Source organism: Battus philenor, unplaced genomic scaffold (genome assembly GCF_028537555.1).
Source record: "Battus philenor isolate CCGP_79_NKW_IND1 unplaced genomic scaffold, ilBatPhil1.0.hap1 SCAF_27, whole genome shotgun sequence".
Classification (NCBI taxonomy): Eukaryota; Metazoa; Arthropoda; class Insecta; order Lepidoptera; family Papilionidae; genus Battus; species Battus philenor.
The window spans coordinates 7214040-7238319 of NW_027181690.1; the positions used below are offsets into that span (position 1 = coordinate 7214040).

General features: G+C 36.5%; 9 protein-coding genes across 9 annotated transcripts; 5 read left to right on the forward strand and 4 right to left on the reverse strand.

Moving 5' to 3' along the window:
* The first annotated feature begins 121 nt into the window (after window positions 1-121).
* LOC137925720 (chorion class A protein Ld2/Ld41-like) lies at window positions 122-549 on the forward strand. The gene is made up of 2 exons (XM_068769189.1): window positions 122-178; window positions 259-549. The coding sequence occupies exons 1-2, from the start codon at window positions 122-124 to the stop codon at window positions 547-549; spliced, it is 348 nt and encodes a 115-aa protein (XP_068625290.1).
* A 3538-nt stretch (window positions 550-4087) lies between these two features.
* LOC137925721 (chorion class B protein PC10-like) lies at window positions 4088-4648 on the reverse strand. The gene is made up of 2 exons (XM_068769190.1): window positions 4595-4648; window positions 4088-4513 (listed from the first exon to the last, which is right to left on the reverse strand). The coding sequence occupies exons 1-2, from the start codon at window positions 4646-4648 to the stop codon at window positions 4088-4090; spliced, it is 480 nt and encodes a 159-aa protein (XP_068625291.1).
* A 382-nt stretch (window positions 4649-5030) lies between these two features.
* Window positions 5031-5458, forward strand: LOC137925722 (chorion class A protein Ld2/Ld41-like). The gene is made up of 2 exons (XM_068769191.1): window positions 5031-5087; window positions 5168-5458. Exons 1-2 carry the CDS (start codon window positions 5031-5033, stop codon window positions 5456-5458), a joined length of 348 nt encoding a protein of 115 aa, XP_068625292.1.
* A 3536-nt stretch (window positions 5459-8994) lies between these two features.
* Window positions 8995-9555, reverse strand: LOC137925723 (chorion class B protein PC10-like). The gene is made up of 2 exons (XM_068769192.1): window positions 9502-9555; window positions 8995-9420 (listed from the first exon to the last, which is right to left on the reverse strand). Exons 1-2 carry the CDS (start codon window positions 9553-9555, stop codon window positions 8995-8997), a joined length of 480 nt encoding a protein of 159 aa, XP_068625293.1.
* Window positions 9556-9937: 382 nt separating this feature from the next.
* Window positions 9938-10365, forward strand: LOC137925724 (chorion class A protein Ld2/Ld41-like). The gene is made up of 2 exons (XM_068769193.1): window positions 9938-9994; window positions 10075-10365. The coding sequence occupies exons 1-2, from the start codon at window positions 9938-9940 to the stop codon at window positions 10363-10365; spliced, it is 348 nt and encodes a 115-aa protein (XP_068625294.1).
* Window positions 10366-13902: 3537 nt separating this feature from the next.
* Window positions 13903-14463, reverse strand: LOC137925726 (chorion class B protein PC10-like). Its single transcript, XM_068769194.1, has 2 exons — window positions 14410-14463; window positions 13903-14328 (listed from the first exon to the last, which is right to left on the reverse strand). Exons 1-2 carry the CDS (start codon window positions 14461-14463, stop codon window positions 13903-13905), a joined length of 480 nt encoding a protein of 159 aa, XP_068625295.1.
* Window positions 14464-14845: 382 nt separating this feature from the next.
* Window positions 14846-15273, forward strand: LOC137925727 (chorion class A protein Ld2/Ld41-like). The gene is made up of 2 exons (XM_068769195.1): window positions 14846-14902; window positions 14983-15273. The coding sequence occupies exons 1-2, from the start codon at window positions 14846-14848 to the stop codon at window positions 15271-15273; spliced, it is 348 nt and encodes a 115-aa protein (XP_068625296.1).
* A 3536-nt stretch (window positions 15274-18809) lies between these two features.
* LOC137925728 (chorion class B protein PC10-like) lies at window positions 18810-19214 on the reverse strand. Its single transcript, XM_068769196.1, has one exon. The coding sequence runs from the start codon at window positions 19212-19214 to the stop codon at window positions 18810-18812; it is 405 nt and encodes a 134-aa protein (XP_068625297.1).
* Window positions 19215-19751: 537 nt separating this feature from the next.
* LOC137925729 (chorion class A protein Ld2/Ld41-like) lies at window positions 19752-20179 on the forward strand. Its single transcript, XM_068769198.1, has 2 exons — window positions 19752-19808; window positions 19889-20179. The coding sequence occupies exons 1-2, from the start codon at window positions 19752-19754 to the stop codon at window positions 20177-20179; spliced, it is 348 nt and encodes a 115-aa protein (XP_068625299.1).
* The last annotated feature ends 4101 nt before the right edge of the window (window positions 20180-24280 follow it).

A 24280-nucleotide genomic window follows, 5' to 3' on the forward strand; every position in this document is an offset into this window, starting at 1 on the left:
TGCAAAACCACGTAAACGCTGATTAGTTAAAGGCGGTTTCAAAACTAATACATTCCACAGTATAAAAGCATACGCGCGTGAATAACTAATCAAGTCAGTGAAACAGCAGAAAGAAACAGACATGTCACCGTTCGCCTTCCTCGGAGTATTGTCATGCATGACCGCGTGCGTTGTTCAGGTAAAGGAGGAGCATAGTCCACAAACATATTTGTCTACTCGTATTATAAAAAGGTTTTGAATGTATTTGTTAATGTTCAGAACGCGATCGGGCAGTGCGTGATGCCACAATACGGAGCGGGTCTCGTGTTGGGAGGCCGCGGTCTGGGCGGCTGCGGCAGGGGCGCTGCGGAGCCGGTGGGCGCGTACGGCGGGGCCGGGACGGGTGACCTGGACGTCGCCGGCGAGCTGCCCGTGGCGGGCACCACGCTCGTCTCCGGACAGGTGCCGATACTGGGCGCCGTGCAGTTCGCAGGGGAGGTGCCCTCGGCAGGCGTGGTCACCATCGTAGGACAGTGCGGCTGTGACTGCCACGGCAACCTGCTGTATTGATCAATTCATTAATTCAAGATTTAAATAAATTTGATCTTATGTTTTCGACTTTTGACTTTTATTTCAAATCATTATTTGTGCAGTGTGTTCGTAACATCGCAAAGTGACAACAACATGTGATAAACTTAGTAAGATATATGTCGTATTCATAATATGCTGCGTACTGTAAATGAAAACGGTTAAAGGGACTTTAACCGTTTTCATTTACAGTATGATGTGATGTTTGTCGAAATAAGACCTCTTTTTCTCTCTCTCCTTCAAATAAATCTGTGCTGTCGTTAGAGAGTGTTGCAATTATCGAAACTGCTGCAACAATGAGACGTTTGCGTTGTTGTAGTAGGGTTTGATGTTTGGACTCTAGGTTAACGTGTATTTATGGAAGGCCTGTAGTATCCAAATAAAATAACATATATTTTAGAAAATATTAAAGTTGATATCGTACTATTACATAAATCTCTTCGTTTTGTACGTGTAAACATAAAATCTACATTTTTCAACACAAGATAAATTTAATTCAATGTACTATAATTTTTATATTTACACTTTCACCCCTTTAAAACGTTTAAACCAATTTATTTCCAATCACCCTGTGTAAAGGGATCGCTCTGAATATGTAATACTATTTTTTTAGCAGTAAATAGTCTAGAGGGACAGAAAGTAAACAATGATTAATTTTAGTATGTCGTAATTAGAATTTCGAAAAGGCTGTTACTAACCGTCACACCAACATTGCGTTATTTACCATTTGCAGAAAGTTTATTTTTGGGATAGATACATTTGCCTTGTGTTTAGCAACATAGTTTTCATTGAAGTTAAAATCTCCCTCTCTAGTTCTAGTTACAAATGGGCTTCTCGTGTACGTAGCACGCGTACGGTACTACCAGCGGGAAGTTAACGGAAGGGGTACGTACAGTAAATTGTCTATAACGATGACAAGCTATATAAAATATTATTAACGGAGATCGAATAATTGTATATATAAGTCAATGTAATTTTTTAAGGTAATAAATTATGGAGACGGCTTTAGGAAGTTACAAATAAATGAAACAACAAAAATATTTTTAGCAGTATATTCTAGAGGACAAACAAATGAAGTTTGTCGTCTCCCACGAACGAGCAGGTATTGTTATCCGTCTCACTCATACATACGTAAAGTGGTTTCCATAATAAGCCACCACGTGAACTTGAGGTACCTATGCATCGCAATATTCAATCTCTGGTAATGAATAAACATTTGCCTTGAAAATTAAAAGGTATAAGGTAAAGGTTTTGTGTTCTTAATCTGATTGACGACGTGTTAGAAACATTACATATCGATAGAACGAAACGTTTTAATTGAATGATTGCAAATATATATATTCGTGTCTATAACATTTCCACATTTTGTAATTTATACGCTTCCAGAATTGACTCAATTATATTTTTAGATAGTACTAAAAATAACTAAGAAACATCTGGTATAAAGAATAAAAGAAGATACGATACGAAATGAATGATACGATAGTGAAAGAGCAAGTCAATTCTGCACCCTAATTCGTTTTCTACTTTACATTAACATGTGTTTTTTTTTTCTATAAGCTGCTACGCTACATTAATAACTCATATTAAAAGAATTGTTGATACGATAGTGTAATAATTGATGCTCCGTTTAATAATTTAAAAAGTTAGTAAATTTTCATCAAATTATCTATACAAATATATAAACCTTGAGTGTCTGTTTGTAATATTAAAATAACTGTTTTTTATTAAATGCTGAATATATAAACAAGGCGTATACCAAATATACATTTTTTTTTCTTAATCTGTCCATCTATTTGTTCCGACTAATCACTCAAATGGCATGACGAATTTTGACGAGACTTATACTGTCAGCTATCTAATGTAAAAGGATATAACTCGGTCTAGTGTAAAAATCAAGGAGGAATCAATAGCCTCCCTGATAAGAGAAGAAATAACAAAGGAAGTCTTCCTATTACTCTGTAGAGATATAATTAGTAAAAATGTAAATAACTAAAATCAATTAAAATAATGTAAAACAATGTGATAATGTAATAATTTTATATAGAAATAAAATAAAAATATAAAATAAAGAAAATGTAAATGGGTAATGAGGGATGAATGGAAGGCGTTATAGAGCGAAATGGTAAGAAAGAAGGAATGTGGTAAGAAATATCGAATGAAAGAACATAAAATGCATGTAAGAAGAGAGAGAAAATAAAAAAGATCGTGAAAAAATTAATAAACTGTAAAACAAAAGTCCCTGTCCCCAAAAATTAGGGGTACGAGAGGCTCCCAATAGCGGGGGCCATATAAAAAAAATATAACTTAGGAAACTTTTAGGGTAGAAATATTCTTAAACGAAAAAAAATCACAATAAGTTGGAAGTTTTTTTTATTTTCTGTCCGGATGAAGTCGCTGACACAGCTAGCTTATAAATGTTAATAGTTTGTTAACAAAAGCTCGGAGGTCTAAGTTTTGCTGCGTTAAACAAACCAGTCATACCAAGCGCAGATCTGTTTACAGATTTTTTCTTTCACACAAGTATTTCAAAATTAATTGTAACATTTATTGAAAACTTTCAAACAATATAAAACCAAATAAAGATATATTTTATAAATGTATAGTATTAATATTAATGTTAAAACCTGTCGTATTAATATATTGAATGAGAGCTTATTCAATACTTCTTGACCGCATTTTCATTAACATTTACCTATACCTGTAAATCAATGATATATTTATGCATCAAATACTCTCTTATCGTACAAATTATATTAGTTCTATTATCATCCAATCCTTTATTCGTAGTTAATAGTTACCATGTTTATCGAATAAAAAGACATAGACATTAATACATATACATAACACATAATCAATATCATTTATTTTAAAAGCAAACATTACTAGATTGGCGGTAAAAAAACAATGCCATTTGATTTGTAACATTAGCGCTTACAAATTGCAAAAAAATCTCTCTCTCTTAAGGACCGAAATACATAGAGTCATAATAATAGCGATTAAAAATAATAGGTGTATAGATTGGTTCCATGATATCTGAAATAAAATACTCTTATGTGAAGCAAACCGAATGTTGGATTCATAAAGGAAAGCTTAGTCTAGCATGGTTTCGGTAGATGTTATTGCTGTTATCTCTGTGGCTTTGACAGCTTTAACTCAACAGAACGTTCGAAATCGGGGTCCTTTGTAGCTTATATTTATAGAAACTTGTTGCTACAAATTTGATATTTATACCCCTGAGCGAATAATATAACAAATGGAGCTAAAATTCGCTTGTGTGGTCATATTACCGAGAATCGTCTTTTCATTACCCATTCGTTATTAAAATAGAAAGCAAAAAGAACTAAAATGCATTAACACATGTATTATATTGCACATAAATTACAATGGTAACGTTTTACCGAACAGAATAATTGCTGCTAAACCATCACAATGAAAGAGCTAATGTTGATTTGTTTTTTATTTTAAATTCCGAGTTAATTTCGTAAGCGCATTATTGTATAGATAATTTATGATATATTTAATGGAGAGCTCCACACCCGCACACTCGCAAGCCGCTGCAAGCGCCTCCAGATTGTAGACCGGCAGCCGGCGCGGGGCCGGCGAAGTCCTCGCTCACGATGGCCACGTCGCCGTAGCCGCAGCCGTACGACACGGCGCCCGCACCGGCGGAGGGCACCGCGCCCTCCAGCTGCGTGCTGCCGAGGAATGGCAGCTGCCCGGTCACAGCCAGCACGCCCGCGTACTCGTTCTCCGACAGCACGGACACGCCGTGCGGTGGCACGGGGGAGGCGCTGGTCACGGCAAAGCCTCCGCCGTCGGCGGCGGCCAGCGCGGCGGCGGCGGCCAGAGAACACTCATGGTAAGCCGGGACCACGTCGTACCGCCCCCCACTGCACCCGCTGTACCCGCGCTGCGGCACGCATTGCCCGCAGACACTCTGCAACTGAACCAAATCACAATTAAGTCACACTCATGAAAACTAATTGAATAGCATTTCATTTTTTAATTTCCTCATTAAACTCACCGATACTAAAAATCCGAGGAAGCTGCAGAGGCGTACGATGTTCGTGGCTGGCATTTTGTTTACTTGCACTTCAGTACTTTGAATGAACGAGTGGGTAGTCAGTGAGTAACTTTGAACTCTTATTCCTGGCTTTTATATTGTCCTATCATACATTTGTTTGTCAATTGTTGAGAATTACATAATTTGCAAAATACGATAGGCATATTAGACGTGACCAAGTTACGAAAGTAGATGATAATTTGCAATGCAATTGTTTATTTTCGTCGAAACGGTTAACCTGTTGTCTTAAGATTGTGTTTCAGAATTCTTCGTTGATGCAAAACCACGTAAACGCTGATTAGTTAAAGGCGGTTTCAAAACTAATACATTCCACAGTATAAAAGCATACGCGCGTGAATAACTAATCAAGTCAGTGAAACAGCAGAAAGAAACAGACATGTCACCGTTCGCCTTCCTCGGAGTATTGTCATGCATGACCGCGTGCGTTGTTCAGGTAAAGGAGGAGCATAGTCCACAAACATATTTGTCTACTCGTATTATAAAAAGGTTTTGAATGTATTTGTTAATGTTCAGAACGCGATCGGGCAGTGCGTGATGCCACAATACGGAGCGGGTCTCGTGTTGGGAGGCCGCGGTCTGGGCGGCTGCGGCAGGGGCGCTGCGGAGCCGGTGGGCGCGTACGGCGGGGCCGGGACGGGTGACCTGGACGTCGCCGGCGAGCTGCCCGTGGCGGGCACCACGCTCGTCTCCGGACAGGTGCCGATACTGGGCGCCGTGCAGTTCGCAGGGGAGGTGCCCTCGGCAGGCGTGGTCACCATCGTAGGACAGTGCGGCTGTGACTGCCACGGCAACCTGCTGTATTGATCAATTCATTAATTCAAGATTTAAATAAATTTGATCTTATGTTTTCGACTTTTGACTTTTATTTCAAATCATTATTTGTGCAGTGTGTTCGTAACATCGCAAAGTGACAACAACATGTGATAAACTTAGTAAGATATATGTCGTATTCATAATATGCTGCGTACTGTAAATGAAAACGGTTAAAGGGACTTTAACCGTTTTCATTTACAGTATGATGTGATGTTTGTCGAAATAAGACCTCTTTTTCTCTCTCTCCTTCAAATAAATCTGTGCTGTCGTTAGAGAGTGTTGCAATTATCGAAACTGCTGCAACAATGAGACGTTTGCGTTGATGTAGTAGGGTTTGGTGTTTGGACTCTAGGTTAACGTGTATTTATGGAAGGCCTGTAGTATCAAATAAAATAACATATATTTTAGAAAATATTAAAGTTGATATCGTACTATTACATAAATCTCTTCGTTTTGTACGTGTAAACATAAAATCTACATTTTTCAACACAAGATAAATTTAATTCAATGTACTATAATTTTTATATTTACACTTTCACCCCTTTAAAACGTTTAAACCAATTTATTTCCAATCACCCTGTGTAAAGGGATCGCTCTGAATATGTAATACTATTTTTTTAGCAGTAAATAGTCTAGAGGGACAGAAAGTAAACAATGATTAATTTTAGTATGTCGTAATTAGAATTTCGAAAAGGCTGTTACTAACCGTCACACCAACATTGCGTTATTTACCATTTGCAGAAAGTTTATTTTTGGGATAGATACATTTGCCTTGTGTTTAGCAACATAGTTTTCATTGAAGTTAAAATCTCCCTCTCTAGTTCTAGTTACAAATGGGCTTCTCGTGTACGTAGCACGCGTACGGTACTACCAGCGGGAAGTTAACGGAAGGGGTACGTACAGTAAATTGTCTATAACGATGACAAGCTATATAAAATATTATTAACGGAGATCGAATAATTGTATATATAAGTCAATGTAATTTTTTAAGGTAATAAATTATGGAGACGGCTTTAGGAAGTTACAAATAAATGAAACAACAAAAATATTTTTAGCAGTATATTCTAGAGGACAAACAAATGAAGTTTGTCGTCTCCCACGAACGAGCAGGTATTGTTATCCGTCTCACTCATACATACGTAAAGTGGTTTCCATAATAAGCCACCACGTGAACTTGAGGTACCTATGCATCGCAATATTCAATCTCTGGTAATGAATAAACATTTGCCTTGAAAATTAAAAGGTATAAGGTAAAGGTTTTGTGTTCTTAATCTGATTGACGACGTGTTAGAAACATTACATATCGATAGAACGAAACGTTTTAATTGAATGATTGCAAATATATATATTCGTGTCTATAACATTTCCACATTTTGTAATTTATACGCTTCCAGAATTGACTCAATTATATTTTTAGATAGTACTAAAAATAACTAAGAAACATCTGGTATAAAGAATAAAAGAAGATACGATACGAAATGAATGATACGATAGTGAAAGAGCAAGTCAATTCTGCACCCTAATTCGTTTTCTACTTTACATTAACATGTGTTTTTTTTTCTATAAGCTGCTACGCTACATTAATAACTCATATTAAAAGAATTGTTGATACGATAGTGTAATAATTGATGCTCCGTTTAATAATTTAAAAAGTTAGTAAATTTTCATCAAATTATCTATACAAATATATAAACCTTGAGTGTCTGTTTGTAATATTAAAATAACTGTTTTTTATTAAATGCTGAATATATAAACAAGGCGTATACCAAATATACATTTTTTTTTCTTAATCTGTCCATCTATTTGTTCCGACTAATCACTCAAATGGCATGACGAATTTTGACGAGACTTATACTGTCAGCTATCTAATGTAAAAGGATATAACTCGGTCTAGTGTAAAAATCAAGGAGGAATCAATAGCCTCCCTGATAAGAGAAGAAATAACAAAGGAAGTCTTCCTATTACTCTGTAGAGATATAATTAGTAAAAATGTAAATAACTAAAATCAATTAAAATAATGTAAAACAATGTGATAATGTAATAATTTTATATAGAAATAAAATAAAAATATAAAATAAAGAAAATGTAAATGGGTAATGAGGGATGAATGGAAGGCGTTATAGAGCGAAATGGTAAGAAAGAAGGAATGTGGTAAGAAATATCGAATGAAAGAACATAAAATGCATGTAAGAAGAGAGAGAAAATAAAAAAGATCGTGAAAAAATTAATAAACTGTAAAACAAAAGTCCCTGTCCCCAAAAATTAGGGGTACGAGAGGCTCCCAATAGCGGGGGCCATATAAAAAAAATATAACTTAGGAAACTTTTAGGGTAGAAATATTCTTAAACGAAAAAAAATCACAATAAGTTGGAAGTTTTTTTTATTTTCTGTCCGGATGAAGTCGCTGACACAGCTAGCTTATAAATGTTAATAGTTTGTTAACAAAAGCTCGGAGGTCTAAGTTTTGCTGCGTTAAACAAACCAGTCATACCAAGCGCAGATCTGTTTACAGATTTTTTCTTTCACACAAGTATTTCAAAATTAATTGTAACATTTATTGAAAACTTTCAAACAATATAAAACCAAATAAAGATATATTTTATAAATGTATAGTATTAATATTAATGTTAAAACATGTCGTATTAATATATTGAATGAGAGCTTATTCAATACTTCTTGACCGCATTTTCATTAACATTTACCTATACCTGTAAATCAATGATATATTTATGCATCAAATACTCTCTTATCGTACAAATTATATTAGTTCTATTATCATCCAATCCTTTATTCGTAGTTAATAGTTACCATGTTTATCGAATAAAAAGACATAGACATTAATACATATACATAACACATAATCAATATCATTTATTTTAAAAGCAAACATTACTAGATTGGCGGTAAAAAAACAATGCCATTTGATTTGTAACATTAGCGCTTACAAATTGCAAAAAAATCTCTCTCTCTTAAGGACCGAAATACATAGAGTCATAATAATAGCGATTAAAAATAATAGGTGTATAGATTGGTTCCATGATATCTGAAATAAAATACTCTTATGTGAAGCAAACCGAATGTTGGATTCATAAAGGAAAGCTTAGTCTAGCATGGTTTCGGTAGATGTTATTGCTGTTATCTCTGTGGCTTTGACAGCTTTAACTCAACAGAACGTTCGAAATCGGGGTCCTTTGTAGCTTATATTTATAGAAACTTGTTGCTACAAATTTGATATTTATACCCCTGAGCGAATAATATAACAAATGGAGCTAAAATTCGCTTGTGTGGTCATATTACCGAGAATCGTCTTTTCATTACCCATTCGTTATTAAAATAGAAAGCAAAAAGAACTAAAATGCATTAACACATGTATTATATTGCACATAAATTACAATGGTAACGTTTTACCGAACAGAATAATTGCTGCTAAACCATCACAATGAAAGAGCTAATGTTGATTTGTTTTTTATTTTAAATTCCGAGTTAATTTCGTAAGCGCATTATTGTATAGATAATTTATGATATATTTAATGGAGAGCTCCACACCCGCACACTCGCAAGCCGCTGCAAGCGCCTCCAGATTGTAGACCGGCAGCCGGCGCGGGGCCGGCGAAGTCCTCGCTCACGATGGCCACGTCGCCGTAGCCGCAGCCGTACGACACGGCGCCCGCACCGGCGGAGGGCACCGCGCCCTCCAGCTGCGTGCTGCCGAGGAATGGCAGCTGCCCGGTCACAGCCAGCACGCCCGCGTACTCGTTCTCCGACAGCACGGACACGCCGTGCGGTGGCACGGGGGAGGCGCTGGTCACGGCAAAGCCTCCGCCGTCGGCGGCGGCCAGCGCGGCGGCGGCGGCCAGAGAACACTCATGGTAAGCCGGGACCACGTCGTACCGCCCCCCACTGCACCCGCTGTACCCGCGCTGCGGCACGCATTGCCCGCAGACACTCTGCAACTGAACCAAATCACAATTAAGTCACACTCATGAAAACTAATTGAATAGCATTTCATTTTTTAATTTCCTCATTAAACTCACCGATACTAAAAATCCGAGGAAGCTGCAGAGGCGTACGATGTTCGTGGCTGGCATTTTGTTTACTTGCACTTCAGTACTTTGAATGAACGAGTGGGTAGTCAGTGAGTAACTTTGAACTCTTATTCCTGGCTTTTATATTGTCCTATCATACATTTGTTTGTCAATTGTTGAGAATTACATAATTTGCAAAATACGATAGGCATATTAGACGTGACCAAGTTACGAAAGTAGATGATAATTTGCAATGCAATTGTTTATTTTCGTCGAAACGGTTAACCTGTTGTCTTAAGATTGTGTTTCAGAATTCTTCGTTGATGCAAAACCACGTAAACGCTGATTAGTTAAAGGCGGTTTCAAAACTAATACATTCCACAGTATAAAAGCATACGCGCGTGAATAACTAATCAAGTCAGTGAAACAGCAGAAAGAAACAGACATGTCACCGTTCGCCTTCCTCGGAGTATTGTCATGCATGACCGCGTGCGTTGTTCAGGTAAAGGAGGAGCATAGTCCACAAACATATTTGTCTACTCGTATTATAAAAAGGTTTTGAATGTATTTGTTAATGTTCAGAACGCGATCGGGCAGTGCGTGATGCCACAATACGGAGCGGGTCTCGTGTTGGGAGGCCGCGGTCTGGGCGGCTGCGGCAGGGGCGCTGCGGAGCCGGTGGGCGCGTACGGCGGGGCCGGGACGGGTGACCTGGACGTCGCCGGCGAGCTGCCCGTGGCGGGCACCACGCTCGTCTCCGGACAGGTGCCGATACTGGGCGCCGTGCAGTTCGCAGGGGAGGTGCCCTCGGCAGGCGTGGTCACCATCGTAGGACAGTGCGGCTGTGACTGCCACGGCAACCTGCTGTATTGATCAATTCATTAATTCAAGATTTAAATAAATTTGATCTTATGTTTTCGACTTTTGACTTTTATTTCAAATCATTATTTGTGCAGTGTGTTCGTAACATCGCAAAGTGACAACAACATGTGATAAACTTAGTAAGATATATGTCGTATTCATAATATGCTGCGTACTGTAAATGAAAACGGTTAAAGGGACTTTAACCGTTTTCATTTACAGTATGATGTGATGTTTGTCGAAATAAGACCTCTTTTTCTCTCTCTCCTTCAAATAAATCTGTGCTGTCGTTAGAGAGTGTTGCAATTATCGAAACTGCTGCAACAATGAGACGTTTGCGTTGTTGTAGTAGGGTTTGATGTTTGGACTCTAGGTTAACGTGTATTTATGGAAGGCCTGTAGTATCCAAATAAAATAACATATATTTTAGAAAATATTAAAGTTGATATCGTACTATTACATAAATCTCTTCGTTTTGTACGTGTAAACATAAAATCTACATTTTTCAACACAAGATAAATTTAATTCAATGTACTATAATTTTTATATTTACACTTTCACCCCTTTAAAACGTTTAAACCAATTTATTTCCAATCACCCTGTGTAAAGGGATCGCTCTGAATATGTAATACTATTTTTTTAGCAGTAAATAGTCTAGAGGGACAGAAAGTAAACAATGATTAATTTTAGTATGTCGTAATTAGAATTTCGAAAAGGCTGTTACTAACCGTCACACCAACATTGCGTTATTTACCATTTGCAGAAAGTTTATTTTTGGGATAGATACATTTGCCTTGTGTTTAGCAACATAGTTTTCATTGAAGTTAAAATCTCCCTCTCTAGTTCTAGTTACAAATGGGCTTCTCGTGTACGTAGCACGCGTACGGTACTACCAGCGGGAAGTTAACGGAAGGGGTACGTACAGTAAATTGTCTATAACGATGACAAGCTATATAAAATATTATTAACGGAGATCGAATAATTGTATATATAAGTCAATGTAATTTTTTAAGGTAATAAATTATGGAGACGGCTTTAGGAAGTTACAAATAAATGAAACAACAAAAATATTTTTAGCAGTATATTCTAGAGGACAAACAAATGAAGTTTGTCGTCTCCCACGAACGAGCAGGTATTGTTATCCGTCTCACTCATACATACGTAAAGTGGTTTCCATAATAAGCCACCACGTGAACTTGAGGTACCTATGCATCGCAATATTCAATCTCTGGTAATGAATAAACATTTGCCTTGAAAATTAAAAGGTATAAGGTAAAGGTTTTGTGTTCTTAATCTGATTGACGACGTGTTAGAAACATTACATATCGATAGAACGAAACGTTTTAATTGAATGATTGCAAATATATATATTCGTGTCTATAACATTTCCACATTTTGTAATTTATACGCTTCCAGAATTGACTCAATTATATTTTTAGATAGTACTAAAAATAACTAAGAAACATCTGGTATAAAGAATAAAAGAAGATACGATACGAAATGAATGATACGATAGTGAAAGAGCAAGTCAATTCTGCACCCTAATTCGTTTTCTACTTTACATTAACATGTGTTTTTTTTTCTATAAGCTGCTACGCTACATTAATAACTCATATTAAAAGAATTGTTGATACGATAGTGTAATAATTGATGCTCCGTTTAATAATTTAAAAAGTTAGTAAATTTTCATCAAATTATCTATACAAATATATAAACCTTGAGTGTCTGTTTGTAATATTAAAATAACTGTTTTTTATTAAATGCTGAATATATAAACAAGGCGTATACCAAATATACATTTTTTTTTCTTAATCTGTCCATCTATTTGTTCCGACTAATCACTCAAATGGCATGACGAATTTTGACGAGACTTATACTGTCAGCTATCTAATGTAAAAGGATATAACTCGGTCTAGTGTAAAAATCAAGGAGGAATCAATAGCCTCCCTGATAAGAGAAGAAATAACAAAGGAAGTCTTCCTATTACTCTGTAGAGATATAATTAGTAAAAATGTAAATAACTAAAATCAATTAAAATAATGTAAAACAATGTGATAATGTAATAATTTTATATAGAAATAAAATAAAAATATAAAATAAAGAAAATGTAAATGGGTAATGAGGGATGAATGGAAGGCGTTATAGAGCGAAATGGTAAGAAAGAAGGAATGTGGTAAGAAATATCGAATGAAAGAACATAAAATGCATGTAAGAAGAGAGAGAAAATAAAAAAGATCGTGAAAAAATTAATAAACTGTAAAACAAAAGTCCCTGTCCCCAAAAATTAGGGGTACGAGAGGCTCCCAATAGCGGGGGCCATATAAAAAAAATATAACTTAGGAAACTTTTAGGGTAGAAATATTCTTAAACGAAAAAAAATCACAATAAGTTGGAAGTTTTTTTTATTTTCTGTCCGGATGAAGTCGCTGACACAGCTAGCTTATAAATGTTAATAGTTTGTTAACAAAAGCTCGGAGGTCTAAGTTTTGCTGCGTTAAACAAACCAGTCATACCAAGCGCAGATCTGTTTACAGATTTTTTCTTTCACACAAGTATTTCAAAATTAATTGTAACATTTATTGAAAACTTTCAAACAATATAAAACCAAATAAAGATATATTTTATAAATGTATAGTATTAATATTAATGTTAAAACATGTCGTATTAATATATTGAATGAGAGCTTATTCAATACTTCTTGACCGCATTTTCATTAACATTTACCTATACCTGTAAATCAATGATATATTTATGCATCAAATACTCTCTTATCGTACAAATTATATTAGTTCTATTATCATCCAATCCTTTATTCGTAGTTAATAGTTACCATGTTTATCGAATAAAAAGACATAGACATTAATACATATACATAACACATAATCAATATCATTTATTTTAAAAGCAAACATTACTAGATTGGCGGTAAAAAAACAATGCCATTTGATTTGTAACATTAGCGCTTACAAATTGCAAAAAAATCTCTCTCTCTTAAGGACCGAAATACATAGAGTCATAATAATAGCGATTAAAAATAATAGGTGTATAGATTGGTTCCATGATATCTGAAATAAAATACTCTTATGTGAAGCAAACCGAATGTTGGATTCATAAAGGAAAGCTTAGTCTAGCATGGTTTCGGTAGATGTTATTGCTGTTATCTCTGTGGCTTTGACAGCTTTAACTCAACAGAACGTTCGAAATCGGGGTCCTTTGTAGCTTATATTTATAGAAACTTGTTGCTACAAATTTGATATTTATACCCCTGAGCGAATAATATAACAAATGGAGCTAAAATTCGCTTGTGTGGTCATATTACCGAGAATCGTCTTTTCATTACCCATTCGTTATTAAAATAGAAAGCAAAAAGAACTAAAATGCATTAACACATGTATTATATTGCACATAAATTACAATGGTAACGTTTTACCGAACAGAATAATTGCTGCTAAACCATCACAATGAAAGAGCTAATGTTGATTTGTTTTTTATTTTAAATTCCGAGTTAATTTCGTAAGCGCATTATTGTATAGATAATTTATGATATATTTAATGGAGAGCTCCACACCCGCACACTCGCAAGCCGCTGCAAGCGCCTCCAGATTGTAGACCGGCAGCCGGCGCGGGGCCGGCGAAGTCCTCGCTCACGATGGCCACGTCGCCGTAGCCGCAGCCGTACGACACGGCGCCCGCACCGGCGGAGGGCACCGCGCCCTCCAGCTGCGTGCTGCCGAGGAATGGCAGCTGCCCGGTCACAGCCAGCACGCCCGCGTACTCGTTCTCCGACAGCACGGACACGCCGTGCGGTGGCACGGGGGAGGCGCTGGTCACGGCAAAGCCTCCGCCGTCGGCGGCGGCCAGCGCGGCGGCGGCGGCCAGAGAACACTCATGGTAAGCCGGGACCACGTCGTACCGCCCCCCACTGCACCCGCTGTACCCGCGCTGCGGCACGCATTGCCCGCAGACACTCTGCAACTGAACCAAATCACAATTAAGTCACACTCATGAAAACTAATTGAATAGCATTTCATTTTTTAATTTCCTCATTAAACTCACCGATACTAAAAATCCGAGGAAGCTGCAGAGGCGTACGATGTTCGTGGCTGGCATTTTGTTTACTTGCACTTCAGTACTTTGAATGAACGAGTGGGTAGTCAGTGAGTAACTTTGAACTCTTATTCCTGGCTTTTATATTGTCCTATCATACATTTGTTTGTCAATTGTTGAGAATTACATAATTTGCAAAATACGATAGGCATATTAGACGTGACCAAGTTACGAAAGTAGATGATAATTTGCAATGCAATTGTTTATTTTCGTCGAAACGGTTAACCTGTTGTCTTAAGATTGTGTTTCAGAATTCTTCGTTGATGCAAAACCACGTAAACGCTGATTAGTTAAAGGCGGTTTCAAAACTAATACATTCCACAGTATAAAAGCATACGCGCGTGAATAACTAATCAAGTCAGTGAAACAGCAGAAAGAAACAGACATGTCACCGTTCGCCTTCCTCGGAGTATTGTCATGCATGACCGCGTGCGTTGTTCAGGTAAAGGAGGAGCATAGTCCACAAACATATTTGTCTACTCGTATTATAAAAAGGTTTTGAATGTATTTGTTAATGTTCAGAACGCGATCGGGCAGTGCGTGATGCCACAATACGGAGCGGGTCTCGTGTTGGGAGGCCGCGGTCTGGGCGGCTGCGGCAGGGGCGCTGCGGAGCCGGTGGGCGCGTACGGCGGGGCCGGGACGGGTGACCTGGACGTCGCCGGCGAGCTGCCCGTGGCGGGCACCACGCTCGTCTCCGGACAGGTGCCGATACTGGGCGCCGTGCAGTTCGCAGGGGAGGTGCCCTCGGCAGGCGTGGTCACCATCGTAGGACAGTGCGGCTGTGACTGCCACGGCAACCTGCTGTATTGATCAATTCATTAATTCAAGATTTAAATAAATTTGATCTTATGTTTTCGACTTTTGACTTTTATTTCAAATCATTATTTGTGCAGTGTGTTCGTAACATCGCAAAGTGACAACAACATGTGATAAACTTAGTAAGATATATGTCGTATTCATAATATGCTGCGTACTGTAAATGAAAACGGTTAAAGGGACTTTAACCGTTTTCATTTACAGTATGATGTGATGTTTGTCGAAATAAGACCTCTTTTTCTCTCTCTCCTTCAAATAAATCTGTGCTGTCGTTAGAGAGTGTTGCAATTATCGAAACTGCTGCAACAATGAGACGTTTGCGTTGTTGTAGTAGGGTTTGATGTTTGGACTCTAGGTTAACGTGTATTTATGGAAGGCCTGTAGTATCCAAATAAAATAACATATATTTTAGAAAATATTAAAGTTGATATCGTACTATTACATAAATCTCTTCGTTTTGTACGTGTAAACATAAAATCTACATTTTTCAACACAAGATAAATTTAATTCAATGTACTATAATTTTTATATTTACACTTTCACCCCTTTAAAACGTTTAAACCAATTTATTTCCAATCACCCTGTGTAAAGGGATCGCTCTGAATATGTAATACTATTTTTTTAGCAGTAAATAGTCTAGAGGGACAGAAAGTAAACAATGATTAATTTTAGTATGTCGTAATTAGAATTTCGAAAAGGCTGTTACTAACCGTCACACCAACATTGCGTTATTTACCATTTGCAGAAAGTTTATTTTTGGGATAGATACATTTGCCTTGTGTTTAGCAACATAGTTTTCATTGAAGTTAAAATCTCCCTCTCTAGTTCTAGTTACAAATGGGCTTCTCGTGTACGTAGCACGCGTACGGTACTACCAGCGGGAAGTTAACGGAAGGGGTACGTACAGTAAATTGTCTATAACGATGACAAGCTATATAAAATATTATTAACGGAGATCGAATAATTGTATATATAAGTCAATGTAATTTTTTAAGGTAATAAATTATGGAGACGGCTTTAGGAAGTTACAAATAAATGAAACAACAAAAATATTTTTAGCAGTATATTCTAGAGGACAAACAAATGAAGTTTGTCGTCTCCCACGAACGAGCAGGTATTGTTATCCGTCTCACTCATACATACGTAAAGTGGTTTCCATAATAAGCCACCACGTGAACTTGAGGTACCTATGCATCGCAATATTCAATCTCTGGTAATGAATAAACATTTGCCTTGAAAATTAAAAGGTATAAGGTAAAGGTTTTGTGTTCTTAATCTGATTGACGACGTGTTAGAAACATTACATATCGATAGAACGAAACGTTTTAATTGAATGATTGCAAATATATATATTCGTGTCTATAACATTTCCACATTTTGTAATTTATACGCTTCCAGAATTGACTCAATTATATTTTTAGATAGTACTAAAAATAACTAAGAAACATCTGGTATAAAGAATAAAAGAAGATACGATACGAAATGAATGATACGATAGTGAAAGAGCAAGTCAATTCTGCACCCTAATTCGTTTTCTACTTTACATTAACATGTGTTTTTTTTTCTATAAGCTGCTACGCTACATTAATAACTCATATTAAAAGAATTGTTGATACGATAGTGTAATAATTGATGCTCCGTTTAATAATTTAAAAAGTTAGTAAATTTTCATCAAATTATCTATACAAATATATAAACCTTGAGTGTCTGTTTGTAATATTAAAATAACTGTTTTTTATTAAATGCTGAATATATAAACAAGGCGTATACCAAATATACATTTTTTTTCTTAATCTGTCCATCTATTTGTTCCGACTAATCACTCAAATGGCATGACGAATTTTGACGAGACTTATACTGTCAGCTATCTAATGTAAAAGGATATAACTCGGTCTAGTGTAAAAATCAAGGAGGAATCAATAGCCTCCCTGATAAGAGAAGAAATAACAAAGGAAGTCTTCCTATTACTCTGTAGAGATATAATTAGTAAAAATGTAAATAACTAAAATCAATTAAAATAATGTAAAACAATGTGATAATGTAATAATTTTATATAGAAATAAAATAAAAATATAAAATAAAGAAAATGTAAATGGGTAATGAGGGATGAATGGAAGGCGTTATAGAGCGAAATGGTAAGAAAGAAGGAATGTGGTAAGAAATATCGAATGAAAGAACATAAAATGCATGTAAGAAGAGAGAGAAAATAAAAAAGATCGTGAAAAAATTAATAAACTGTAAAACAAAAGTCCCTGTCCCCAAAAATTAGGGGTACGAGAGGCTCCCAATAGCGGGGGCCATATAAAAAAAATATAACTTAGGAAACTTTTAGGGTAGAAATATTCTTAAACGAAAAAAAATCACAATAAGTTGGAAGTTTTTTTTATTTTCTGTCCGGATGAAGTCGCTGACACAGCTAGCTTATAAATGTTAATAGTTTGTTAACAAAAGCTCGGAGGTCTAAGTTTTGCTGCGTTAAACAAACCAGTCATACCAAGCGCAGATCTGTTTACAGATTTTTTCTTTCACACAAGTATTTCAAAATTAATTGTAACATTTATTGAAAACTTTCAAACAATATAAAACCAAATAAAGATATATTTTATAAATGTATAGTATTAATATTAATGTTAAAACCTGTCGTATTAATATATTGAATGAGAGCTTATTCAATACTTCTTGACCGCATTTTCATTAACATTTACCTATACCTGTAAATCAATGATATATTTATGCATCAAATACTCTCTTATCGTACAAATTATATTAGTTCTATTATCATCCAATCCTTTATTCGTAGTTAATAGTTACCATGTTTATCGAATAAAAAGACATAGACATTAATACATATACATAACACATAATCAATATCATTTATTTTAAAAGCAAACATTACTAGATTGGCGGTAAAAAAACAATGCCATTTGATTTGTAACATTAGCGCTTACAAATTGCAAAAAAATCTCTCTCTCTTAAGGACCGAAATACATAGAGTCATAATAATAGCGATTAAAAATAATAGGTGTATAGATTGGTTCCATGATATCTGAAATAAAATACTCTTATGTGAAGCAAACCGAATGTTGGATTCATAAAGGAAAGCTTAGTCTAGCATGGTTTCGGTAGATGTTATTGCTGTTATCTCTGTGGCTTTGACAGCTTTAACTCAACAGAACGTTCGAAATCGGGGTCCTTTGTAGCTTATATTTATAGAAACTTGTTGCTACAAATTTGATATTTATACCCCTGAGCGAATAATATAACAAATGGAGCTAAAATTCGCTTGTGTGGTCATATTACCGAGAATCGTCTTTTCATTACCCATTCGTTATTAAAATAGAAAGCAAAAAGAACTAAAATGCATTAACACATGTATTATATTGCACATAAATTACAATGGTAACGTTTTACCGAACAGAATAATTGCTGCTAAACCATCACAATGAAAGAGCTAATGTTGATTTGTTTTTTATTTTAAATTCCGAGTTAATTTCGTAAGCGCATTATTGTATAGATAATTTATGATATATTTAATGGAGAGCTCCACACCCGCACACTCGCAAGCCGCTGCAAGCGCCTCCAGATTGTAGACCGGCAGCCGGCGCGGGGCCGGCGAAGTCCTCGCTCACGATGGCCACGTCGCCGTAGCCGCAGCCGTACGACACGGCGCCCGCACCGGCGGAGGGCACCGCGCCCTCCAGCTGCGTGCTGCCGAGGAATGGCAGCTGCCCGGTCACAGCCAGCACGCCCGCGTACTCGTTCTCCGACAGCACGGACACGCCGTGCGGTGGCACGGGGGAGGCGCTGGTCACGGCAAAGCCTCCGCCGTCGGCGGCGGCCAGCGCGGCGGCGGCGGCCAGAGAACACTCATGGTAAGCCGGGACACGTCGTACCGCCCCCCACTGCACCCGCTGTACCCGCGCTGCGGCACGCATTGCCCGCAGACACTCTGCAACTGAACCAAATCACAATTAAGTCACACTCATGAAAACTAATTGAATAGCATTTCATTTTTTAATTTCCTCATTAAACTCACCGATACTAAAAATCCGAGGAAGCTGCAGAGGCGTACGATGTTCGTGGCTGGCATTTTGTTTACTTGCACTTCAGTACTTTGAATGAACGAGTGGGTAGTCAGTGAGTAACTTTGAACTCTTATTCCTGGCTTTTATATTGTCCTATCATACATTTGTTTGTCAATTGTTGAGAATTACATAATTTGCAAAATACGATAGGCATATTAGACGTGACCAAGTTACGAAAGTAGATGATAATTTGCAATGCAATTGTTTATTTTCGTCGAAACGGTTAACCTGTTGTCTTAAGATTGTGTTTCAGAATTCTTCGTTGATGCAAAACCACGTAAACGCTGATTAGTTAAAGGCGGTTTCAAAACTAATACATTCCACAGTATAAAAGCATACGCGCGTGAATAACTAATCAAGTCAGTGAAACAGCAGAAAGAAACAGACATGTCACCGTTCGCCTTCCTCGGAGTATTGTCATGCATGACCGCGTGCGTTGTTCAGGTAAAGGAGGAGCATAGTCCACAAACATATTTGTCTACTCGTATTATAAAAAGGTTTTGAATGTATTTGTTAATGTTCAGAACGCGATCGGGCAGTGCGTGATGCCACAATACGGAGCGGGTCTCGTGTTGGGAGGCCGCGGTCTGGGCGGCTGCGGCAGGGGCGCTGCGGAGCCGGTGGGCGCGTACGGCGGGGCCGGGACGGGTGACCTGGACGTCGCCGGCGAGCTGCCCGTGGCGGGCACCACGCTCGTCTCCGGACAGGTGCCGATACTGGGCGCCGTGCAGTTCGCAGGGGAGGTGCCCTCGGCAGGCGTGGTCACCATCGTAGGACAGTGCGGCTGTGACTGCCACGGCAACCTGCTGTATTGATCAATTCATTAATTCAAGATTTAAATAAATTTGATCTTATGTTTTCGACTTTTGACTTTTATTTCAAATCATTATTTGTGCAGTGTGTTCGTAACATCGCAAAGTGACAACAACATGTGATAAACTTAGTAAGATATATGTCGTATTCATAATATGCTGCGTACTGTAAATGAAAACGGTTAAAGGGACTTTAACCGTTTTCATTTACAGTATGATGTGATGTTTGTCGAAATAAGACCTCTTTTTCTCTCTCTCCTTCAAATAAATCTGTGCTGTCGTTAGAGAGTGTTGCAATTATCGAAACTGCTGCAACAATGAGACGTTTGCGTTGTTGTAGTAGGGTTTGATGTTTGGACTCTAGGTTAACGTGTATTTATGGAAGGCCTGTAGTATCCAAATAAAATAACATATATTTTAGAAAATATTAAAGTTGATATCGTACTATTACATAAATCTCTTCGTTTTGTACGTGTAAACATAAAATCTACATTTTTCAACACAAGATAAATTTAATTCAATGTACTATAATTTTTATATTTACACTTTCACCCCTTTAAAACGTTTAAACCAATTTATTTCCAATCACCCTGTGTAAAGGGATCGCTCTGAATATGTAATACTATTTTTTTAGCAGTAAATAGTCTAGAGGGACAGAAAGTAAACAATGATTAATTTTAGTATGTCGTAATTAGAATTTCGAAAAGGCTGTTACTAACCGTCACACCAACATTGCGTTATTTACCATTTGCAGAAAGTTTATTTTTGGGATAGATACATTTGCCTTGTGTTTAGCAACATAGTTTTCATTGAAGTTAAAATCTCCCTCTCTAGTTCTAGTTACAAATGGGCTTCTCGTGTACGTAGCACGCGTACGGTACTACCAGCGGGAAGTTAACGGAAGGGGTACGTACAGTAAATTGTCTATAACGATGACAAGCTATATAAAATATTATTAACGGAGATCGAATAATTGTATATATAAGTCAATGTAATTTTTTAAGGTAATAAATTATGGAGACGGCTTTAGGAAGTTACAAATAAATGAAACAACAAAAATATTTTTAGCAGTATATTCTAGAGGACAAACAAATGAAGTTTGTCGTCTCCCACGAACGAGCAGGTATTGTTATCCGTCTCACTCATACATACGTAAAGTGGTTTCCATAATAAGCCACCACGTGAACTTGAGGTACCTATGCATCGCAATATTCAATCTCTGGTAATGAATAAACATTTGCCTTGAAAATTAAAAGGTATAAGGTAAAGGTTTTGTGTTCTTAATCTGATTGACGACGTGTTAGAAACATTACATATCGATAGAACGAAACGTTTTAATTGAATGATTGCAAATATATATATTCGTGTCTATAACATTTCCACATTTTGTAATTTATACGCTTCCAGAATTGACTCAATTATATTTTTAGATAGTACTAAAAATAACTAAGAAACATCTGGTATAAAGAATAAAAGAAGATACGATACGAAATGAATGATACGATAGTGAAAGAGCAAGTCAATTCTGCACCCTAATTCGTTTTCTACTTTACATTAACATGTGTTTTTTTTTCTATAAGCTGCTACGCTACATTAATAACTCATATTAAAAGAATTGTTGATACGATAGTGTAATAATTGATGCTCCGTTTAATAATTTAAAAAGTTAGTAAATTTTCATCAAATTATCTATACAAATATATAAACCTTGAGTGTCTGTTTGTAATATTAAAATAACTGTTTTTTATTAAATGCTGAATATATAAACAAGGCGTATACCAAATATACATTTTTTTTCTTAATCTGTCCATCTATTTGTTCCGACTAATCACTCAAATGGCATGACGAATTTTGACGAGACTTATACTGTCAGCTATCTAATGTAAAAGGATATAACTCGGTCTAGTGTAAAAATCAAGGAGGAATCAATAGCCTCCCTGATAAGAGAAGAAATAACAAAGGAAGTCTTCCTATTACTCTGTAGAGATATAATTAGTAAAAATGTAAATAACTAAAATCAATTAAAATAATGTAAAACACTGTGATAATGTAATAATTTTATATAGAAATCAAATAAAAATATAAAATAAAGAAAATGTAAATGGGTAATGAGGGATGAATGGAAGGCGTTATAGAGCGAAAGGATAAGAAAGAAGGAATGTGGTAAGAAATATCTAATGAAAGAACATAAAATGTATGTAAGTCGAGAGAGAAAATAAAAAAGATCGTGAAAAAACTAATAAGCTGTAAAACAAAAGTCCCTGATCCTAACAAATTAGGGGTACGAGAGGCTCCCAATGGCGGGGGCCATTTAAAAAAAATATAATTTAGGAAACTTTTACGGCAGAAAAATTCTTAAACGAAAAAAATCACAATAAATTAGAAGTTTTTTTTTGTTTTCTGTCCGGATGATGTTGCAGACACAGGTAGCTTATAAATGTTAATAGTTTGTTAACAAAAGCTCGAAGGTCTGAGTTTTTCTGCGTTAAACAAACCAGCCATACCAAGCGCAGAAACGTTTACAGATTTTTTCTTTCACTCAGGTATTTCAAACTTAATTGATAACTTTCAAACTCGGCAGGCGTGGTCACCATCGTAGGACAGTGCGGCTGTGACTGCCACGGCAACCTGCTGTATTGATCAATTCATTAATTCAAGATTTAAATAAATTTGATCTTATGTTTTCGACTTTTGACTTTTATTTCAAATCATTATTTGTGCAGTGTATTCGTATAATTGCAAAGTGATAAATAATTCAAGTTTTATTTAAATCTAATTATACGTCATCTGACTCTTACGATTTATTATTATAATAAGCCATCAACAAACTTGCATATCATTTTGCAACCCGGTCGGCATGAAAAACGAAATTACTTTTTTTTAAAGAATAAAAGGTCTAGTCTTGGTTGCTCAAATCTATTCGTAGCACTAACACTCCTGGCCCTGTGCAAGAAGTTGACTTGTATGTCCTGCAGTCTTCAGATAGTGAAAATCTGGCTTAAGCGCACTTCTGCGTCGTAACGTTACAAATCGTTACTGACATTTAACAGACTTTAATACATTTGCAATGTCCATCTGATATATATTAAAAATAGTTTTAGTTGTCTATGAAAACTTCCATCTTGTAATTGACAACTCTTTCAATACTTTGTCGATAAACTACTGCCCTATTACGTTTACCGACTAAGTTTACTTACTATCGCACATTAATTTTATTGTCACTTGTTTTACATCACATAATATAATCCATGGACATGTCTTTGAGTTAAATACCTGTATTTTAATTAATTTTCAGATTTAACCTCATATAAATAAACGTGGTCAGGGATAAAGTATGCAAAACGAAGGGTCTGGCGTGTGTCATTATCGCGCGAACGAATTGCTCTACGACCCGGTGTTTGTTTCGACGCTTCGAAACATTATATGGTACTCACGAGAACACTAATTGCAATAACTAGACTACAAAATTAAACACATTGATTTGTTTCTGAAACACACGTTTTAATTCGGTGAAAAAAAAATATTAACATCAGCATCACACAATATAGACCGGCGTGTGCGCGATTAAAAAATAAATAATGAAGAAACAGCATTAAATATAGAGATAAATAAGGCAAATATGCACGAATTTAATAGCAATAAAGAGAATATATAGATTTATAAAATAACCAAACCGACCAAGACTTTCCTCTGACATTGTCTACTACAGCTTATGAAGCTCATGCCAGTTTATTTCAGTGTACTTGTATTTTCAAAAATTGCAAACCTCACTCGCTACTTAACAACTATGCCCGCTTGATTGTTCTGGGCTCCTGCTCTATCAGAACATCGCCTTGCCACACACTAGTCCACAGACGGTGGCTACATTAGACGAGCTGCGACGGGTAAATCTTCATCGACAAATTTATCTTTTTTGTCACGTCAGAAAATCCCATAAGGGATACGCTTTCGCTGGGCAGACAGTTATAAGTTTATAAATCCAGCCTTCTTAAAACGCAAAGTCTAATTGTTTTTATTGATTCTAAACAAACTCTCATATGAGAAGATTTTGTTTCACATCACATGTTGCGAAACTAAACTAGTTCCTTAAATTAAAAAGAAAAT